We start from the raw sequence: 22484 nt of genomic DNA, 5'->3' as shown, positions 1-22484 counted from the left end.
AATTGGGACATGGAGTTAATAGCATTAAAATAAAATTAAGTGGTAATGTTCTGCTATCTTACATCTAGTGATATACTAAATATAGAAATATAGATTGTGGAAGAAAATGATCTTTTATATTTTGGGCTCATAAGTTATTTTCCTTGAAGATACTGATCAACTTCCATTTATTATACTGTTACCTTTCTAGCAATTTCCCAAATAGGAAAAGTAGTTTTGCCCCCAAAGTAAATCTTGAAATAAGAACACATTGTATATGTCTATTCCTCTAGCTCTGGCCACCATCAAAGATAAAACTGGACACTAGTTAAAGTGGTAAGGACATATTTAAATCAGTAATAACTATTTCAATGTGGAAAGGGGTCCAGTGTAAGTGGAACTGAACTTTAACTTGTATAGAAGTGATAGACAATTTAAAGGGAGAACAAAGGAATGCAGGGGGCCCAGGCAGGGTTTTAGTAGGACTAAGGAAGTGAAAATTTCAAAGGTTGGTCACTGTGCCTGTGGTTGGGACACTGTGTCTGCTGGATGGCAATTATTGAAAGTAGGGTTCTGTCCTCCCACAGACTGGAAGACAAGAGACCCTGTCTTCAAATAGGGTACTTTGGCAGGAACGAAGAGTACATTTTTTTGGAGGCTTGATTTTCTCAGGCAGGCACTTTCAGGAACCAGAGGGTCATCTTAGAGATATGACCTTGAGATGTTAGAAACTATTACAGTGTTTTTTCAAACCTTTGTAGATCAAGGTCAGGTCAGGAGCCAGAGAAAAGAAGGCTCAGAGGAGCCTGGATGGAGTTGAGTCAAGGAGAGAGTCTTTGTCCTCAGCTAATGTGACAGAAGGTTCTGGGCATGCAGGTGAGTCTACCATCCCCTAGGCCAGCTCTCCCTGGAGTGTCTTTGGAGCCCTAAGCTCATCAGAGGTCTGTGAGGAGGGAGAGACTTGTTTTGGGAACTCTGTGATTGGTTTCACAGGTTCCTGGGGTGGATCCTGAGCAGCCATATGAGCACAAAATGGTAGTAACTTCTACTGTGTGGTCCTTTTCTCATATTTCATGTCTGGTGTCATGAAAATCTCAGGGCTTAGAATACTATTAGATTTCTGCAGAAATACTTTCTCCTTGCCTCTTGGTAGGTCCCTTAACTCTGGCACTTTCTTCTTCTGGATTCTTATTATAACCTTGGCAACTTTAAAAGCACAGTGCTTCTCCTCATCAGGAACAAGTAAAGACAAGTATAGTTTCAGATAGTTCTGGATTCATCCTTGGCTTCGGCATGTAAATTAACTATACGATCTTGAACCAAATTACTTTTCTATCCAGATTCTCTTCTCACCATCTATAAAATGTGGATGTAACACCGAATGAGGGTTGTGAAGAAGAAATAAAGTATGTAATGGCTAACATACTGTGTGTTTAATTAAACGTTAATTAACGTGAAGTACAACCTCTCCCTTGTAGCGATAAATCCTGTATTTTGCTTTGCAATGACAAAGCCAATTCTAGCCACCTGATCAGACACCTTGAATATACAAACCAGACTGGAGTTTAACTGAACATGCTACTTGCATTACTGAGCACCTATTCCAAGACCTTTTGGTCAAGCCTCCATATTGTAGCTCACTCTGCTTGTGGCAAATTACTGTCAAGGCCCCAGTGTGCTTCCCAGGAAAGGCCACAGGTTAGAAATCCACTTCCTGATTAGGCTAAATTTATAGGAATGGCTTACAAAATTTAACTGACAGCTGGGCGCAGTGGCATACACCTGTAATCCCAGCAGGTTGGGAGGCTGAGGCAGGAGGATCGCAACTTCAAAGCCAGCCTCAGCTAAAAGCAAGGCACTAAGCAACTCAGTGACACCCTGTCTCTAAATAAAATGCAAAATAGGGCTGAGGATGTGGCTTAGGGGTCCAGTGCCTCTGAGTTAAATCCCTGTACTTTCCCCCCAAAAAGATTTAACTGACATTTAACTTTCATAGTTATTTTTCACATGTAAAATGGGGTGGGGGGAGATGAATTACTTTCGCCTTAGTCGTGGTTTTAAAAGGAAATATAATACACAATTATCCTAACTTCTTGGAAGTTGATTCAAATACAAAGGCATATGGTTGAAAGTTGAAGGACTTTCTCTCAGGTTGCTACCTTCAGGAGACTTTCGGATTTTAAAAACAGAGTTGACCTTACTTTGGCATATTTTGATGGTGTTTCTATGTGGACACTGCAGGCCGAGGAGTGGTAGTGACCCTTAGAGACAGTTGCAATGAAGCTAGCTGATATTGAGTTGAGGCTACGCTACTTAAGTTTGAAGTTAGGAGTTTCTGAAGAGTTCACTGTTATGTTCTGAATTTAAATTTGTAATTCTTATTTAATTTTCTCTAAAATTTATAGTTCTGGAACTATCTTGGTGTCTAGAATCAGATTTTTATACACAAATTTTCTATTTTATGATTTTATAAGTAAATATATTCTAATTTTATAAAACTGTACTATATATTATTCTGAAAATGAAAAAAAAAGAAATGGATCATTTTGGTTTAGTTCTCCCGGAAAGATTTAACAAATTGTAGTTCCTCATTTAAACACACTTTAAAAATTACAAATTTAGAATATAGAATATATTTTCAGAATATATCCACATATGGAAAAGACTGGTATAAAATTGTTAGTTTCTGCAAAGTTCTAGAAATAGGACTAATAGCCATAATATATTATAAAGAGAGTTGAGTTACCCCATTAATTCTAGTAGTTATTTCGTATATACTGTTGATTAATTTAAATTAGTATTAGTTATCTCTTGGCACCACTTACATTCTAAATGGTAATTTCTTTTATTCTGAGTATTTGTTTTAAAATTACTGTCTAAATGAAGTAGACAGGTACTGTGGATTGAACTGTATCCCCCCTGAATTCATTTTGAAGTCCTAGTTAACCAGCAATGTGGACATATTTGAAGATGGGACCTTTAGGAGATTAGATTTAGATGAGGTTAGGTTTAGATGAGTTTACCAGACTGAGGCCCTTGTGAGAAGAGACACCAAGAATTTGCTCTCTCTCCCTGTATTCATATACTTAGGAAAGCCAGGTGGAGCACACAGCAAGACAGAGGCTGGCCATTTTTACAAGTCAGGAAGAGTGTTCTCATCCAAACCTGAGTATGCTGACACCCTAGTCTCAGACTTCTACCTCACAGAATTGTGAGAAGATACTTTTTTGTTGGTTAAGCCACCTTGTCTGTGGCATTTTTTATAGCAGTTTGACTCTTTAAAACTTCCGTAATAATATTCTATGGACTTTATAATACTAAAAATTAATATTTTGATAGGTAATTGTTTTCTATAAATAATTTTTATTAAAAATTTTTTATGAAAAATTTTAAGATGCAGTCATTTGAACATTAATTAATACAGATATGTATAAAACATCAATATTTTACTAGACTTTTTATTGGTTATTTAATCAAACTGTCAAATTTTAAGTAATATACACTTGGATTCCCTACTGTAGTACTCTATGCATAATCAATAGTTCAGAGGCATTTATGATAGTGGAAGTGGTCTATCTTTATAAAATTGTCATAATAAAATTTGGAAGAATCAGGCTGCTAAATTTTGAGAAGATGTTTATGCCTCTTTTCTTCCTTTTGTGGTCGCAATTCAGTTTGCAGAAACAGCACTTTGTGATAAGTTTTATTTCCCCTACCCTCAAACCCAGGAAATTAATAGTTCTTTTCCAAGTTCAAATCATTCTATTTCATATATATTCACCTTTGAAAATATTTTAAATAGCAGTATTTGACCTTTGGACTCAGGACACTTCTGTACTCTTAAAAATTAATGAGTACATTAAAGAACATTGCTTGTTGGGGCCATGTCTAGTAAACTTTGTCATTTGCAAATTAAAAGGGAAGTTTAAAAAGTATTTATTCATATTTATTATATTAGAAATAGTACACTAATTTCATGTTAACATAAATAACATTTTTAGGAAAAAAAATTGAAAATGAAAAGTACTTTGTAAGATACTTTGTAAGATAGAAAATCTTTTTTCATCTTTGCAAATCTCACAGGCCTACTTCTGTGTTCAGATTTTTTGCGGTGTGTTGTTTTGGTTGAAGTATATGAAGAAAGCCACAGCTCCACGAAGATATGTGATTGAAAAGGGAAGCACATTTTAATAACCATTTCATATAATTATGGATATTCTTCTTTGATTATATACTAAAACTAGACTGATGGTGGTTCTATGAAAATTAGTCACAGTGTAGAATTGCAAACCATGTTAACAAACTTTTCATACTGGTTTACATCAAAATCCATTCCACTGCATGTAATATCGTACCTTTATTATTTTGAATGTTTGTTGACTGGGTTCTTCATCTTTCAGAAGTTGACCCATTAAGTTATTCAGTATAAAAATAAATCCACCTTTGTTGACCTTCTCACTGATTTCATCAGGAAAGCATTTCAGTGCACTGAGTTGGGAGCTTAATTAGCTGCTGTTTTGTAGATGGTTAATCCCAGTTTCAATGACACATGTAATTACACAATTTTAGTAATAGTGTGTAAATAGATGAAGTGTGAGTTCAAGAAGAAAAAAGCTAATGTTTCTAAAACCAATTTAAATCCTTTGGAACAACTTACAGTAAAAATATTGTTGTGATTTTATTTCGATGATATTTGCAAACAATTTGGGGGAAACTTAAAAATCTGGAAGGATTCTACATTCCTTCACAAATGTCTTTTATTTCTTTCAGTATAATGAAGAAATCAAACTTGGAAATTAAGATGATATGTGTATGTTCTTTTTCAGTAAATAACAGTGAAACTTCATCCATAGACCCATATTATAAAGAACGGGCTTTGATTCACATTTAAAAGATTAGTGAACACATATAAATGTATTTTAAGTTGAAACAAAATTCACAACTTGATGTCTGCTTTATTAATTTATTTATTTTAATGATTCTTCACTTAACTAGCTTTTACAGTGAATTTATTAATCACTGGTCAGAATCAGACACCCATACAATAAGAGTTTTTCTGCTGCCACCCATAGGCTAGGAGCAAATTTCTATAAACTATGGAGGAGACTATAAAATATGGTCTCTTCCATTACTACACTTTGAATCTGAGGCTTGGTATGACTGTGTAGAATCTAGATAGCCTTCTTGAAATACAGATATTACAAGTCAGCTTTTATAATGTGGGATGGGTCCTTCAGGTTCGAAGGACCATAAACCAATCTTTTACTTGTATGCTAGTGTTTTGTTGAATTGGGGAATCCTTGAAATAAGAAAATTTATATTGGGGCATGGGAATTTTCACAAAAATTTGCTTGATAATATCTCTTGAAGTTTGAGGATTATACTAAGTATTCTATTACCTATAAAAATAAACCCATGGGGCTGGGAATGTGGTTTCTGGTAGAATACTTGCCTATCATGTTGAGACCCTGGATTCAATCCCCAGCACTGCAAAAAAAAAAAAAAAGATTATAAATAAATAGGTAAATCCATTGGCTAATGCATGAAGGTTGGTAGGTAGTAGTAGTTCATTGACCTCATTTTTATCATGGTGGGGTATAGCTGTCATTTAGAGATGCATCATGACCTGGTTCAACAACACAGGGCTAGGCACCAGATAACTTAGATAACTTGGCCTCTGTCAGGATCACCAATCCCTGAGAGCCAAGAACATATTTCCAGCTCCCTGACAATAAGCATGCAGTCTGAGTTGTTTTTTTCCTAGAAGTAGGGAATTAATTCACATTCTCACTCTCTGTTTACAAGCAGTACACACCCTGGTAAGCTGACCTGCTAGAATAAGGCAGCTTTTTCTGTGACCATTTGGTCTTAACCATTTGGTCAATGTTAGTCTTTTTAGCACCAGGGTATATCACCAAAGGTAGCACCAGAGTATATCACCAAAGCTGAAGTTATTAATAAATGCAAAGGCAACCCTCCAAATTCCTGATTTCACAATGATCACATAATCATTGTCAACAGTGTGGCCTGGTTTTATAGATTGGTGACCTTTGTCTTTTCTTTCCAAAAATGTTTATTGAGAGTCTATTATGTGCTACATACGATTCTATGACTAGAGATCCTATTGTGACTGATACACATATACACCCACACAAACATACACAGACATACACATATATCTGCTAAGGGGACAGAAAAGCAAGGAAGGGGAAAGGGGAATGAAATATTGTTTGGGGAGGTTTTGAAATTCTTACAGAATGACCAGGAAAGGACTCACCAAGATGTCTTCTCTAGCATAAACTTATGAAAGAAGAACATAATCTGGAAGAGTTGATCTCTCAGAATATTTAAAAATGTACTTAACCTAAGGTCTCTGGAGTTCATTGGGGCAAAATATTGGATCTTAATTTTCACTAACTCCAATTCTAATAGCATTGGGAGAACCTGTAGCTTAATTACAGATACATATCAGATGTTTTCATATTATATTATTGTTGTTATAAACATCTCGAAATTTATGCTCATCTCCACTTGTAAATTAGGGAGTTATTATCCCCACTATTAAATGTTCATATTTAATTCCTTAATACATAAGCATCATTATCTTTTAAATACATATATTGATAGTTTTATTTCAAAATATGACATTTCCTTGTAGCTCTTCAAATTAGTCGTATGAATTTTAAGCCACTTTGAGAAAGCAGAAAGGTTTTACTCAGTTTTCAAAATGGTTCAGGGATCATGGAATAGAATGTGAAGCATCAGCATAATTCCTGAGGACTTTCTTTGACCTCCCCAAGCACAGTACACTTTAAGTTTGTTTCCCTCTCTAAGAGATTACTCAAATACTTCCTGAACAGGTGAGAAGAGTTTTATGGATAATTCATTTTAGTTCTGATTGTGAATGATCTTTTTTTTTTTTACTTCCTTTAATGCAGGCCACACACTATTAAAATATTTGCAAAATATTTTAGTGAGTCAGACAAAAATTTGGCTGCCTAGTAAATGACACTGTAATACTTCACAGGTCAGCTTTTAGACTTCACTGAAAGGTATTCGAAGGACCTTAACAGCAGTGCAGTTTATGGGAAATAATGGAAATATAGAAATTCTGAGGTAGAATCAGAACCCACTTACATTAGCCTTTTAGCCACTCTTCCCATTGTGGTGTTAACCATGTAAGTCTATCTATAGTGAGAGGTCTTGGGCTGTAGACGATCACACCTTCACATTGACCAGCCATAGGAAATACGATTGATATTCCTGTTCAACTTTATTAAAAACATAGCCATAAGTTACTTAGAACTGAGAGCCCCTTAGGTAATGGAAAGGAAGGGTTGAGCTCTGGTTGAGCAGATCCTCCAGGGAATTTTGCCTTGCCATTACATGTTCTGTGCTTTAGATCTCTTTGAATATTTTCTACCACCTCTCATCAAGAAGGAAAACACAAAAAGTAAAAATTCTTAAACTTGATGTTGCCATAAGTCTGGGAGGAAAAAAAAAGTGTTAATTCTAACTTTCATGAGTCATACTTTATGCCTCTGTCTTATGTGGAAGGAAGTCAATTCTATGTCATTAAAACCTCTTGGATTATCTCTGCATTTGTGCCCTGTAGTTCTGCAAAATAGACACTTATGAAGAGTGCTGAAAGCTGAGCCCTAGTGCACTCATTTATGTATTTAATTTTTCTTTGCAGGTTGGTGAAAGATGCTCCTTGGGATGAAGTCCCACTTGCTCACTCCTTGGTTGGTTTTGCCACTGCTTATGACTTCTTATACAACTACCTGAGCAAGACACAACAAGAGAAGTTTCTTGAAGTGATTGCCAATGCCTCAGGATATATGTATGAAACTTCATACAGGAGAGGATGGGGATTTCAATACCTGCACAATCATCAGCCCACCAACTGCATGGCTTTGCTCACAGGAAGCCTAGTTCTGATGAATCAAGGTGTGTGTGATCACATCATGGCCAAGGTGATGCCTGACCTGACATCAGTCATCGTTGCCATGTAGTGAGCAAAGCATTTTTATAACTCTTCTTAGGTACATGTTCATACTTGTATCCTAACTAAACCTGTGAAATGAAGTAATACTCAGGGCATCTCTTAGTTAATTAAAGGATATACCTTCCTTAATTTCTGCTAGTTATATTAGCCTGTATGGTACTTAATTATGACTTGTCATCATTCCAGGCCATATCCTTACAGTATAGAGTCAGTGACAAATATTCATTTTGACAGTGAAGTTAGCCAGTCTGGAATAAATGAAGGTCTTACTTGAAATAAATATTCCTAGCACACAGATATGACTCATAACTTCACTATTCTTTTTTTTTTTTCTCTAAAGACTTAAAGCAACCAGACTAGATTGTTTAAGTCAAAATTAGAAAGAACTTTTGTGGATTGTTTAGCTACTTTGCATTAACATACTACATACTTCCCAATGTCACATTTTCTTTGTTCTTGTAGCTAACATAATTATAGCTCCTTTGAAAATCTAGAAATGATTGAGATTGTATTTAAGAAAAAGAGTTCTTAAGATCCCTGTGAATTATTAGAATACTAAATATGTAATTGGAGCTTGGAAACCTAAAAGAATTTAACTCTTGTTTATATTGCCCATAAGAATTACTCAGCATTTTATAGATTCTTCAACAACAGATTTTACCCAAATCTGGTTTTCTCCCTTATCATATCAACCAACTATTGCTTTTAAATTAAGTCTTAGGGAAAAAAAATCCTCCTTTAACAACAATATCAGTACCTTGTAGTAACAGAGATCTGTAGTTTACAAAGTATTTTAGTGGACATTGCCTGAAGGGGATTTTTTGAAAAAAAAAAAACAAACCAGGAAAATCAGGTAATGTGGTATCCAAGGAGCAGTGGCCTGGATTTAGGCATCAGTCATGTTGGTACCTGCATGGAAACAGAGATGGAGAAGGAAGACACAGAGGAAAAAAAGAAAAGATGATGATGATTGGAATTTTAAATTCAAATGACAAAGGATGGAACTAGAAAAGTATTGAGAAGACTGCCATGTCCGGTACGGAGCTGGGTGGCAGAAGGAGTCAAGGGACATTTAGTAGTCACCCCTGTACAGCCAAGCCTGCAAGCATGCTGTCTCTGTGAGTTGGGGGCCAGGTCATAGCCTGGGGCCTGGGGTTAGGCCCAGAGCTAATGGCATCTGGAGTTCTGGAAGTCCTTACACCTGACACACCTCATAGACCTTGGTAAAGTCCTAGGTTTGGATCAAAGTTCTGTTCATTTTGTGTCATGTGCCACAGGTTTGGAACAAGGCACCCTTCTTGTAGTTTTGGTGTAACAAGGCTTAACTGGGTCCTTAAAAGAATTAAGGGAGATTTTTTTCAGTGCTCTGTAAATTATAAATGCTGAAGAAATATAAATAGTTCTTATTTTTGTCTAAATGTAAGAATTCTTGAAAGCTAGCATTTCTGTGTCCAAAAGATTTTATAAGATGTTTTAGATTTTGAATTTTCAGTGGGGAGATTGAGAAATGTAACTGGTTAAAAAAGTAGTTGAACAAATGTAACTGGTTAAAAAAAGTAGTTGAACAAAGTCATGCAGCTCACTTTTGGCAGACTCAGGACTCACATTTGAATTTTTTTTTTTTCACCATTAGATTTCCATTCCAAAGATTTCTCAGCTCCACAGTGCTACCTTTTCAAATTCTGTGAAATCTAAAAGCACATAAGTAATGAGAGACTGTCTTCTAATGACAGGACAAATTGAAGATGGTCTACCATTTATAATGCTGTATCTTGTTACAAATTCTATAAAATAACACTGTAAGTTTTACAAAGTGATAAACTTTAAAAAATATTTTCAGGCATTTTTTTAGGAAAATTGAATAAGAGTCTCAATGTACAAATCTTATCTTACAAAATTACATGCCATTTGTGATCTTATACATGATGTAGTTTTAGTTTACTGATGATTGGGAAATTACTTGATACTTAAGGGTTTATTTTCATTTAATTGATAGATGACTTGTGTTCAAGAACTTTTTAACTCACATCATGGACTCACTACAAACCTGGATTAACAGGGTGTTGTTTATAATGTGGATGAGAGGTTGATAATGTAATTTGTAATAATACAAACTGGTCAGATAACTCAGGTTAGTATTTGGTCATGTTTTTGTTTATGCTTTGTTAGTCTTTTGTCATTGTCTGCATGTGTTTTCATCCTTCAGGGTACCTCCAGGAAGCCTACTTATGGACCAAACAAGTTCTGACCATCATGGAGAAATCTCTGGTCTTACTCCGGGAAGTGACAGATGGCTCCCTCTATGAAGGAGTTGCTTATGGCAGCTACACCACTAGATCACTCTTCCAGTATATGTTTCTTGTTCAGAGGCACTTTGACATCAACCACTTTGGCCATCCATGGCTCAAACAACACTTTGCATTTATGTACAGAACCATCTTGCCAGGTATCGTGAGGATTCAGAAGTGGGAAAATGTTACACAGTTATAATTTTTTTCTGACTATGAAAATAAGCTAGGCAAAGAAAAGAAATGAGGTTTCTTATGCTGAGATTAAAGTGATTATTTATTTAAAAAACAAAGAAAATTTTGAATTTAAAAGCTGCATATGGGTAAAGCACTTTGAGCCAACATGAGGTTTTATGATTTAGGTATTATAAAGGTTGGAGCATAATGGATCAAATATAATATCTAGTCCCCACAGTTCTTACATTTTTACACACACATATGTACACACACACACACACACACACAAACTTGAATATTCATAAACTAATTTTTACGAATCTAATAAAATATTAACATTAAGGATTAAATGTCAGTTTTCCTTTTTCTGTGATCCCTGATCAATCCCATTGTAGGTTTTAATTTCTAATCTTTTCTTCAGAACCACATAGACATGATTCAAAATGTATTATACCTACATATTGTGTTGATGATTTATTATTCTTTTTTAAAAAAATAACCAGTATAGTATATAGAAAACGAAACAAAAGCAACAACTTCTATAAAATTTCCAATTTAATATTGCTGTGTAGTTTGGCCTTGTAAGACAACTGGCTCTGAAATACGTGCCTGGGTGTGCGTGCATGCACATGTGTTTTAATTATTTATTTCTAGGAGAGCTTTGTAATTCACTTTATTTGTAAAACAGAACTAAGGTATTAGAAATAGTTTAGGAGATAAATTTTCATCAAGATGGATCTCCCTGCCCCCAGAAAATATAATCTTTATTTGGTAATTCTAAACCTACAACACAAAATACAGTATTTAAACCATTTTGCTCTGGTTGAATACAGATGGATTAGAAGCTCCTTAATTGGATTAGTTATCAAAAAATGCTGTGAACAAAATAATCATTTTAAGATTTAGTTTAGACTTACATTCACAGCCTATTCTTTATTGCTTATTCTTAGACATACAGGAGAGGCTGTCTTGCAGTTCATCTTGGTAAACAAAGTCCTTCTAAAGAAAGGGGTCTCTAAGAGGTCCCAGTGCTTTTTGTAATTTGAGCAGAGTTCTAATAGTCAGCCATTTTAGGCTCAGTCTAAGGGCTTGAGTCTACCCTGAGCTGTGCTTGTGGCTACTTCCTAAACTGGAAAAGACAATAGGAACACCTATAAAGGGAGCATTTACATGTTTGTGTTTATTAATTCAATAAACTTTTATTGAACATCTATATGCCAGGCATTGGACTAGGCAGGGGATTTATTTTTTTTCCACATTTTTTATTGGTGCATTATAGTTTTACATAATGGTGGGATTTCTTGTTACATATTTATACTTGTACACAATATAGCAACATAATTTGGCCAATGTCATTCCCAGTATTTATCCTTTCCCTCCCTTCTTACTTCCCCCTAGTTCCTTTCTTATATTCTACTGACATCCCTTGGATTTTTATGAGATTCCTCCTCATAATTCTTTTCTTTTCTCCTCTGTAGCTTCCATATATGAGATCATACAAATCTTGACCTTTTGAGTTTGGCTCTTTGCTTAACATAACCTTTCCAGGTTTTTTATCCATTTTCCTCCAAATGACATAATTTCATTTTCTTTATGATTTAATAAAATTCCAATATGTATATGAACTACATTTTCTTTATTGATTGACATCTAGGCTGGTTCCAAAGTTTGGCTCTTGCGTATTGTGCTGCTATAAACATGGGTATGCATATATCACCATAGAATGCTGACTTCAATTCTTTAGGATAAATACTGAGGAGTGATATAGCTGAGTCATATGGTGATTCCATTCTTAGTCTTTTGAGGAAACTCCATAGTGATTTTCATAGTGGTTATACTAATTTACAATCTCACCAACAGTGTAAAGTGCCTTTTTCTCCACATTCTCTCCAACATTTACTATTTTTTGTATTCTTGATGACTGCCATTCTGACTGATGTGAGGTGAAATCTCAGTATAGTTTTGATTTGCATTTCTCTTATTGTTAATAATGTTAAACATATTTTTCATAGATTTGTTGGCTGTTTGTATTTCTTCTTTTGAGAAGTATCTGTTTAGTTCATTTGCCCATTTATTGAATTATTTGATTTTTTTTTGGTGTTAAATTTTAAAAATTTCTTTGTGTAGTATAGATACTAACTCTCTGTTGGAAGAGTAGCTAGCAAAGATTTTTCTCCCATTCTGTAGGTTCTTTGTTCACATTCATAATTGTTTCCTTGCTGTGCAGAAGCTTTTTAATTTGATGCCACCCCATATATTAACTCTAGGCATTATTCCCTGAGATTTTTTTTTAAATTTTTATTGTTGGTTGTTCAAAACATTACATAGTTCTTGATATATCATATTTCACACTTTGATTCAAGTGGGTTATGAACTCCCATTTTTACCCTGTATACAGATTGCAGAATCACATCAGTTACACATCCATTGATTTACATATTGCCATACTAGTGTCTGTTGTATTCTGCTGCCTTTCCTATCCTCTACTATCCCCCTCCCCTCCCCTCCCCTCCCCTCTTCTCTCTCTACCCCCTCTACTGTCATTCATTTCTCCCCCTTGTATTATTTTTCCCTTTCCCCTCACTTCCTCTTGTATGTAATGGAGGGTCTCCTTCCATTTCCATGCAATTTCCCTTCTCTCTCCCTTTCCCTCCCACCTCTCATCCCTGTTTAATGTTAATCTTCTTTTCATGCTCTCCGTCCCTACTCTGTTCTTAGTTACTCTCCTTATATCAAAGAAGACATTTGGCATTTGTTTTTTAGGGATTGGCTAGCTTCACTTAGCATAATCTGCTCTAATGCCGTCCATTTCCCTGCAAATTCTATGATTTTGTCATTTTTTAATGCAGAGTAATACTCTGTTGTGTATAAATGCCACATTTTTTTTTATCCATTTGTCTATTGAAGGGCATCCAGGTTGGTTCCACAGTCTTGCTATTGTGAATTGTGCTGCTATGAACATCGATGTAGCAGTGTCCCTGTAGCATGCTCTTTTTAGGTCTTTAGGGAATAGACCGAGAAGGGGAATAGCTGGGTCAAATGGTGGTTCCATTCCCAGCTTTCCAAGAAATCTCCATACTGCTTTCCAAATTGGCTTAGGCAGGGGATTTAAAGAGAAATAAAATACATTCTCTCCTTCAAGGAGCTCACAGACTTGATGTGATCTTTGTACTATCACATTTTATGCTAAGATTTACTTGGAAAAGCATTTACTAGTTGATTAGAAGGAGAAATTATTAGCTGTGAATTATATAAATACAATCATGGTGGTATTTTTTAAAAGAATTCTGTGTTTTGGCAATCTGTTCTCCACTGCAATCTCCTTTTTGCTACAGTTGATAGTCTGGATTCTGGTGATGGTTATTCTTATCTGGCCCAGAGTTTTCTCCCAGTCTTCTTTTTCAAGAGTACCTGGAGCATATCTGTTCTTCTTCTTTGTCTTTCTTCCTTAATCCAATAACAATTCTTTGCTTGATGATCCTTGCATTTTCTACTTCTTTAACTTCCAGCAGTACATAAACAGATTCCAACAGAATCTTTTCTGGGAGTTAAGTTTTTGTCCTGCATTATATTACTTATATACACTAATTTTATTAGAAATCAAATGGGAGTACTTTGTGTTATTGTCCTGGCCTGGAATGCAAGTTGAGCTGAGGGAGAGCTAGTACTCGTTCCAGGTTCAGGAATTTACTGTGCACAAGAGGATATTCATGCAAAGATGCAAATATAGTTGTACATAGTATGGATGTTGAAAAATGAACAAAGAGGGTAAAATGTTTATATACATTAATAAGTGTTACACATTTGTTATCAATGACAAATTGCCACATAACGAATACAAGCTTGCATACAAGATTTATGGAAGACCTTCAGGGGGATTTTGATTTTGATTGATGTGGGATAGAGCATGGACATCATGGTTTTATTTTATCCAAGATACACCATTGATTCTAATTTGCAGCTAGGTTTGAAAATCATTGTTTAGATCTTTATGTGAATATACAGTTTTAAGCTGATCTCAATTCTTTCAAACTTCCTTCCCCAGGGTTTCAAAGAACTGTAGCCATTGCAGATTCAAATTACAACTGGTTTTATGGTCCAGAAAGCCAATTAGTGTTCCTGGATAAATTTGTCATGCGTAATGGCAGTGGAAACTGGCTGGCTGACCAGATCAGAAGGAATCGTGTGGTAGAAGGCCCAGGGACACCATCCAAAGGGCAGCGCTGGTGCACTTTGCACACGGAATTTCTCTGGTATGACACATTGGGTTGGCTTTAAAGAGAAAAAGTAATGGGGGTACTATTCATGCTGTGCACTAATTTTTTGCATTTAAAAGGAAATACTAATCTAAAATCCATTTTAAAACCTCTTCTCCATGTTACCTAAATATGTGCAGCTTTAGTTTAACTTCCATCACAATATTTGAAACTGCTAGAAACATTTCTTTACATTCAAGATATAATTACACATTGTAGTTCGTGATTCCCTTGTATTAGAGATGTCTTAGGCCTTTTCTATTTCATAGAAAATCTTGATTTGATTCGACACCATTTTTTAAATCATTTAAGAAGAAAGCCACAAAATCTAGTCCAGATTATTCTTATGATCACATGAAAATAAGAAGGTACTAAAATATTTTGTTTTGTTTTGGTAAATGGAGCATTATAATCTTCTAATAGCAAAGCTGTTCCTAAACTTTCAAAAATGTTCAAAAGTGCTTGACAGTATTTGACAGCTTCACTTTGATAATAAAAGGACCGTGTAATTTTTTTTGCCGTAATCTTTTAAGCCCAGAAGGAGAGGCTTGTGTATCCTTTTTAAAATATTGCCAAATATATTGTTGGCATCCAATAAGTTAAAATCAAAATTACAGGGAACCAGTTAATCATTAATCCCTGATGACTTTCAGGCTATTGAAATTTGCATTCAGCTCCAAAATAAGCTGATTATAGTCTGCTTCTCTTTATTCTTTTTTTCAAAGTTTACACAGTTAAGGAGGAAAAAAAAAACATTAGAAAAGTGGTAACTATCTAGTTTAACTAGCATTTTAAAACTATTTTCATAGATGAGCTAAATATATTAATGTACAACCATTGGGGCTCCTTTGAGGGGTTTGGAGTAACTACTTAATAGTAAAAAGAAAGTAACACTTTTACTTACCATGAATATGCAACCAAGAGAGTTCTACAAAGCCAACTATTGGATTCAGATTAATGCTAAGTCTAAGCTTAGTTAAAAATCTGCCTTTATAGGAATATACAAACCAATCAAAAACTGAGAGAAGGATGGCCAGTTCAGCTTGTATTTGTTAAATCCTATCAATTAAGCCAACAGTACACTCAACCTCAGTAGAGACGTGATTTCTGATGTCCTGAAACTGAGACTCTAGAACAACAGATGAAAGGGCAAATCAAAGGGCAATGAGATCAACTGTACCATGAGTGACTGCACTAGGCCAAGTATACAAGAGCTAATAATGTTAGTCCACCTCTCTTTCCTTGAGCAGCAAATCACATGGCTTTGTCAAGGCAGTTATCCAAGATCTTCAAAAATAAATATTCCTCTCCATTATTATGTTTGGAGATCTTCCTAATTTAAACAACCTTTGTTCTTAATCATTGTGAAAGTTAATTATTGTATTACTTTAATAATAAACATTTATCATAAATAAAAATTAGAAGTCACTTCTTTTCTAAGAAGCATGGCATTACCTGTAAATTAAAACAAAGTTAAAATAAACCTTTAGAGCTGTTCTAGGCAGTAGTTGTCGCAATGTTAAACTTGCTAATATTAGATAGTTTCCTGGAATTTCACCCATTTATGTTTTCAGATGTAATACTGGCCATACATTTTTATCTAATGTGTGAAGTTCCTCCCTATTTTAATTATTTTAGAAAAAAAAAAAAAAAAAACATGGAGGAGGAACTGATTTCAAACCAGTCAATAAAATCAGCTCCAGATCCTAACGTGAGTTTCCTAGAAAAGGTGCCTCTTGACTAGAAATTTGAGTTTGAAATGCTTATATCTGTGGGGCCCAGTAGTTTGGGTGGCAGCTCCAAAATTGTCAAGTGAAGAATATTCATGTAGAAATTAGCAACAGAAGTCAGTTAAGTCTCAAACGCAAGGATCACAAATTGTACTCCTCTTCAGTCACCAGAGGTTTACCCTTGTGCATGCCAATTATCTGTGTTTTCAGAAGTGTCCCTAATATAGTCCACACTGTAGGTGCTCTGGGTGACATTTGTGTATTGTTTCTTCTAGCCACATTACCATGTGGCACCAGTTCTGGTATTATTTTCACTTCCACTGGAAAACCATTTAATTTTTAAAAATTAATCCCCTCAGGTATGATGCCAGCTTGAAATCGGTTCCTCCTCCAGATTTTGGCACCCCTACCCTGCATTATTTTGAAGACTGGGGTGTTGTGACTTATGGAAGTGCACTGCCTGCAGAAGTCAATAGATCTTTCCTTTCCTTCAAGTCAGGAAAACTTGGGGGACGTGCAATATATGACATTGTCCACAGAAACAAATACAAAGAGTGGATCAAAGGATGGAGAAATTTTAATGCAGGGCACGAACATCCTGATCAAAACTCATTTACTTTTGCTCCCAATGGTGTGCCTTTCATTACTGAGGCTCTCTATGGGCCAAAATATACCTTTTTCAACAATGTTCTAATGTTTTCTCCAGCTGTGTCAAAGAGCTGCTTTTCTCCCTGGGAGGGTCAGGTCACAGAAGACTGCTCATCAAAATGGTCTAAATACAAGCATGACCTGGCTGCTAACTGTCAGGGAAGAGTGGTTGCAGCAATGGAGAAAGATGGAGTGGTTTTCATCCGAGGGGAAGGTGTGGGAGCTTATAATCCCCTGCTCAACCTAAAGAACATTCAGAGGAATCTGATCCTCCTACATCCACAGCTTCTTCTCCTTGTGGACCAAATACACCTGGGAGAGGAGAGTCCCCTGGAGACGGCAGCAAGTTTCTTCCACAATGTAGATTTTCCTTTTGAGGAGACAGTAGTAGATGGTGTCCATGGGGCTTTCATCAGGCAGCGAGATGGACTCTATAAAATGTACTGGATGGATGATACTGGCTATAGTGAGAAAGCAACTCTTGCCTCAGTGACGTACCCTCGGGGCTATCCCTACAATGGAACAAACTATGTGAATGTCACCATGCATCTCCGAAGTCCCATCACTAGGGAAGCTTACCTCTTCATAGGGCCATCTGTAGATGTTCAGAGCTTCAGCATCCACGGAGACTCTCAGCGACTGGATGTATTCATAGCCACAAGTGAACATGCCTATGCAATTTACCTGTGGACCGGTGAGACCACAGGACAGTCTGCTTTTGCACAGGTCATTGCAGATCGCCAGGAAATTCTATTTGACTGGAATTCAGCCATCAAGAGCACCACTGTCCCTGAGGTGAAGGACTACACTGCTATTGTGGAACACAATCTGCAGCATTTTAAGCCAGTGTTCCAGTTGCTGGAGAAGCAGATCCTGTCCCGAGTCCGGAACACAGCTAGCTTTAGGAAGACTGCTGAGCGCCTGCTGAGATTTTCAGATAAGAGACAGACTGAGGAGGCCATTGACAGGATTTTTGCCATATCACAGCAACAGCAGCAGCAGCAAGGCAAGTCAAAGAAAAACCGAAGATCAGGCAAACGCTATAAATTTGTGGATGCTGTCCCTGATATTTTTGCACAGATTGAAGTCAATGAGAAAAAAATTCGACAAAAAGCTCAGATTTTGGCACAGAAAGAACTACCCATAGATGAAGATGAAGAAATGAAAGACCTTTTAGATTTTGCAGATGTAACATATGAAAAACATAAAAATGGGGCCTTGATGAAAGGCCGTTTTGGACAGGCGCGGATGGTGACAACTAGTCATAGCAGAGCTCCATCGCTGTCTGCTTCATATACCAGACTGTTCTTGATTCTGAACATTGCGATTTTCTTTGTCATGTTGGCAATGCAGCTGACTTATTTCCAGAGGTCCCAGAGTCTATATGGCCAAAGGTGTCTTTATGCGGTCCTTCTGATAGATAGCTGTATTTTATTATGGTTGTATTCGTCTTGTTCCCAGTCACAGTGTTAGCACTGAAGCCATAAAATTGGTTGATCATTTTATGATCACAAAGAGTCTATGCAAAAAAACAAAACAAAAAAGCCCCAGTTTGTTATTGAATTTTTTTTTCTCCTCAGATTCATTTTAGTAAGTTAAGGGAAGACATTTTCATACAAGAAAGCAGAGACATGGAAAAATCAGAATTGGAGCAGCAAAGAATTTATCGAAGGAATAAGAATAGCTTGTTTGTTCCCTAGTGTTTTTGGAAGTGTTGGATTTGCTGATTTAGGAGTGATTAAAGTACTACCCTTGAAATAAATAAAAAGCTTGATTTTTAAGTATTTTTTCTTAAGGTAAATAAAAAAGTTTTAGAAAGAATTGGGTTTTATAATTATTAATTTAAATTTAATGCTGTTAGCAATTTCCAGATACTGTATTGTGAAAAATACCAAATCGTGTAATTCCAAGAATTATAAGAAATGAGTGACAGGATTTGTCATTATTGGAACTGGATATCTATTCATATAATAGAAAAAAATGATAGCAGAAGATCATTAGAAACTTAAAACTTATTTCCAGTAGGAAACCTATACACAAAATCTCCTTGATGATGTTGTCTCTGCAAGCATATATTGGTTGCTTTTATACATTTGTTGATTTTTCAATAAATAAGACAATTACAGACAACTTAATATTGTATTTCCTTCTATGGAAAATTCTTTTAGACCCAATGACTAAACTTTGCAAAATAAAGTATTTTATATCCTGAATTTTAATACCAAAGAATATAGGGAGTCTAATCTGGATATGATTCTTAATGTTTTTTAATAGAAAACTTTCTTCAAGTTTATTTTGCTAAATAAACAGATCATAATTGTGATTTTTCTCTAGTGTTTTCTTCTGTGTAACAGGTTACATTCAAAATGAATTCACATTTTCTGAAATCTTTGAGGTGGGATTTTTGTTTGGACATGCATTCATTAAACTTATAAAGTAGTATTTGATTCAAAAGAAGTAATTTCTCTGTTTATTGACTTTTCTGTTGCTTAAACATATTAACATTTAAAACAACAGCCAACATCTGATATTTAAATAACACCAAAATTTGTTTTTAAGCATTAAGTTTTCATAGTGATTTGCAATCATGTCCTCAGAAGGTAACAAGAACATAGAATACTGGAAATGTAATCCACAATTGATGTTTGATTATATGAAGATGATATACTTAGGAGGAACTTAAAGAATAAATTACTTATGTTCAGCATATTTGAACCTGATGTATTTCTCCCTTGAAAATAGAAAATTTATTTGGCTTAAATTTTAGAGTAAGAACACATTCACTGATTTATAGATCTAAAGTAATAACAGTACCTTTCCTCTTACTATTCATTTTGGTTCATGGGAATACCCATATGTAATAAAATTTTTTTAAAAAAGAAAGAACTCAGAAAAAACTCCTGTGAGTACCTTTGCAGTTCTAATTTTGACCTATTTACAAAGAGAAAACGAAAGTTTGACTTTTAACTATGCTTCCCTCATTATTTGTGGAATCTAGAAAATGACTTCTGCGGAAGCATTTTTTCTCTTTCATGGAAAGTCTCTGGGGAGGATGTCATTACACACTGTTTAAAAGAATAATGTTTTCAAAAGAATAATGCTTCCGTTTGTCCTGCATGGATGCTCTTACTGGGATTTAAACTTGCTTTATGTGACAGATTCTCCGTTTACTTAACCTCATTCAACATTCTTTTCTTCTACAGTTTCCCATTCAGAAAGATGAACTGTTTGAAATGATCAAAAGGAAATTTTGAAAAAAAAAGGGGGGGGGGGTGTTACTCTTTGAGGCTACAGGCAAACCTGGTCTCAGATCCAAAACTCAGGCAAACTGTAATGGAGATGAACTGTGCAAGAGAGTGCCAAGTCCAGTTTTCCTTAGGTAAAGGCTAGACAGGCATGACCCATTCTAACACATTACCTCATTTTAAAAGTGATTTTTTAAAATATGGTAATCATGTATCTTTAAAGCAAAATGAATTAAAATTACATGGGGTTTTCTTTCCCTCCTTATAATGAATGTAATATTTTTCTCACTTAAAAAATTTTCTTCAGGCAGTAATTTTAAATGGGTAAGTGAAAAATAATGCTAGAACAAATCACGGTTCTTCATAATGAGATGTGTTTCCTATCAGGAATGGTACATGTTTTAGTAAAACTAAGGAACTCTTTGTGTCTTCAAGAAATCCAAGCAATATTAAATCTCTCTTGAAACTGAGTAATCAATTATGAAATCTGTTTCTGTGTTGCTCACTATGAAAGGAGCATTTCAAGTTCATTGGCTAGTATACGGGCTGTTGTTTAGGGGATTGGCAGGAATTTTAGTCCTCGCCTTAAACAAAATGTGAGCATGATTAGCTACAGAGCTGTTTTATGTAGTGGGAGTAACATATTCCCTTGTTTGTAACCAATTAACTTATAAACAGCCCTGATGATAGATGAGACCTATCATTTACTGAGAGAACATTCATTGAAGAGCATGGTTACAATTGTGAATAAAGTCAGACAGAAGACCTTAGACTGTTTCAATAATTAAAAGATATCACCTGGACTATTAAATTAATTATGGAAAAAATATTTTAGTCATAGTTTTTACATATCACATAGTCTAAGGTTATTAAAAAGAAAAATTTAACAATACTTTTGCACACTGAAAAATAAGTGTTTAAAGAGAAGAATTTACCTTATAGTTTATTGGGCTTAAAAAACATTTTTTAAATAGTTCACAAGCTACTCACAAAGTAATCTGAAACTTCTCCAAATTTTAAAAGAAAGTAAGCTATGGAATGTTAAATTTATAAGTTTAAAAATAAATTCATGTGTTTCCTTAGAAATATAAAATAAGGTTAAAGTGGATATAGTTATGGGTAGAAGGGCCACGTGTTTATCCTCCAAACCAGAACACTTTTTTTTTAAGGAAAATATTATTTTTTTTATTGGCTTCATTTTTAATTTTAAAATCAGGTAACACTTCATTCCATAGAACAGAATCAGTTTTCCTATGAGCCAAGCACTCATCAAAAATAATTTGATGAGTTAACATCAGAGTATTTATTTTGCTTACACAAAATAAGGACAAGGAAACTTCACTATTTCACCAGTTGAGAATGGCTGTTCTCCCTCCAATCCAGATTTCTCTTGGAGGACCAAATGTGTCAGCTTGATTTGATTGACTCCATGTTGTTGTTTTTCCTTTGGAATATTGTCTCTGTTGAAAAACTGGCTTCACAAAGAAGGTGGCAGCAGGAAAATTTCAGAATCCAAAGCTCAAAAATAAGTCTTGGGCAGTGTGGGGTTATTTTCTGTCTCTGGGAGGGATCATCCGGTGTCTGAGGCCTGGGGATAGAGGCAAAGTCCCCAGCTGCTCACCCAAGAGATGTCACTCTCAGTAGTGTCTGGTGTCCTGACCTGTGCTCGCCCAGGATGATGGTAGGTAAGGAGCAGCAGGTCACAGGGGCCCCCTGACCCTCTGGGAGACAGCGCTCTCCCTGGGCAGACCCCGGGGCTGAGGGTCAGCGGCCAGGGGAGAATCATGTCAACAACTGTCCCCGCTTGTGGTCCCTGAGGTCCTGGGGCAGGGATGCAGGAGGCAGCCAGTGTCACAAGAAGTCCCTGTCCCCAGCCAGGCCAGGCGCCTGGCTAAGTGAGGAGAAAGACGGTGTCCCTCCTCAGGGCCTGGCCCCTGCGTCTGGTCTCACTTCCTCCCAGCACCGACTGGAAGGGGAGGAAGTGACACCCAGGGGAAGGCCAGGAAGTGAGGCCGCCTTCATATTCAAGTTCAGGGTGTGACAGCTCAGTCTGCCCCCCAACAGGCCCCATACTCAGCTCTTCTTCATGGGCCATGTCCCTTCTGAGAGTCACACCCTACCCTTTATAGGCACAAGGACCCAGAAGTTCCAGG

At 35.9% G+C, this 22484-nt stretch overlaps 1 protein-coding gene across 4 annotated transcripts in view; it reads left to right on the top strand.

The window, feature by feature from the left end:
* Dse (dermatan sulfate epimerase) overlaps positions 1 to 19409 on the top strand; it is a 66136-nt gene extending 46727 nt beyond the window's left edge. For all 4 annotated transcript variants that reach the window (XM_027928123.2, XM_071613099.1, XM_027928124.3 and 1 more), the window contains 4 exons: positions 7676 to 7929; positions 10194 to 10433; positions 14498 to 14705; positions 16798 to 19409. In XM_027928123.2, the coding sequence (XP_027783924.1) occupies positions 7676 to 7929; positions 10194 to 10433; positions 14498 to 14705; positions 16798 to 18559 (2464 nt within the window). In that variant the 3' untranslated portion in view covers positions 18560 to 19409. The remainder of the gene's footprint in view (positions 1 to 7675; positions 7930 to 10193; positions 10434 to 14497; positions 14706 to 16797) is intronic.
* Positions 19410 to 22484: the final 3075 nt, after the last annotated feature.

This window comes from Marmota flaviventris, chromosome 6, assembly GCF_047511675.1.
Source record: "Marmota flaviventris isolate mMarFla1 chromosome 6, mMarFla1.hap1, whole genome shotgun sequence".
NCBI classification, from domain to species: domain Eukaryota; kingdom Metazoa; phylum Chordata; class Mammalia; order Rodentia; family Sciuridae; genus Marmota; species Marmota flaviventris.
The sequence above is the reverse complement of the archived record's forward strand: the minus strand, read 5'-3'. Positions and strand labels throughout refer to the sequence as shown.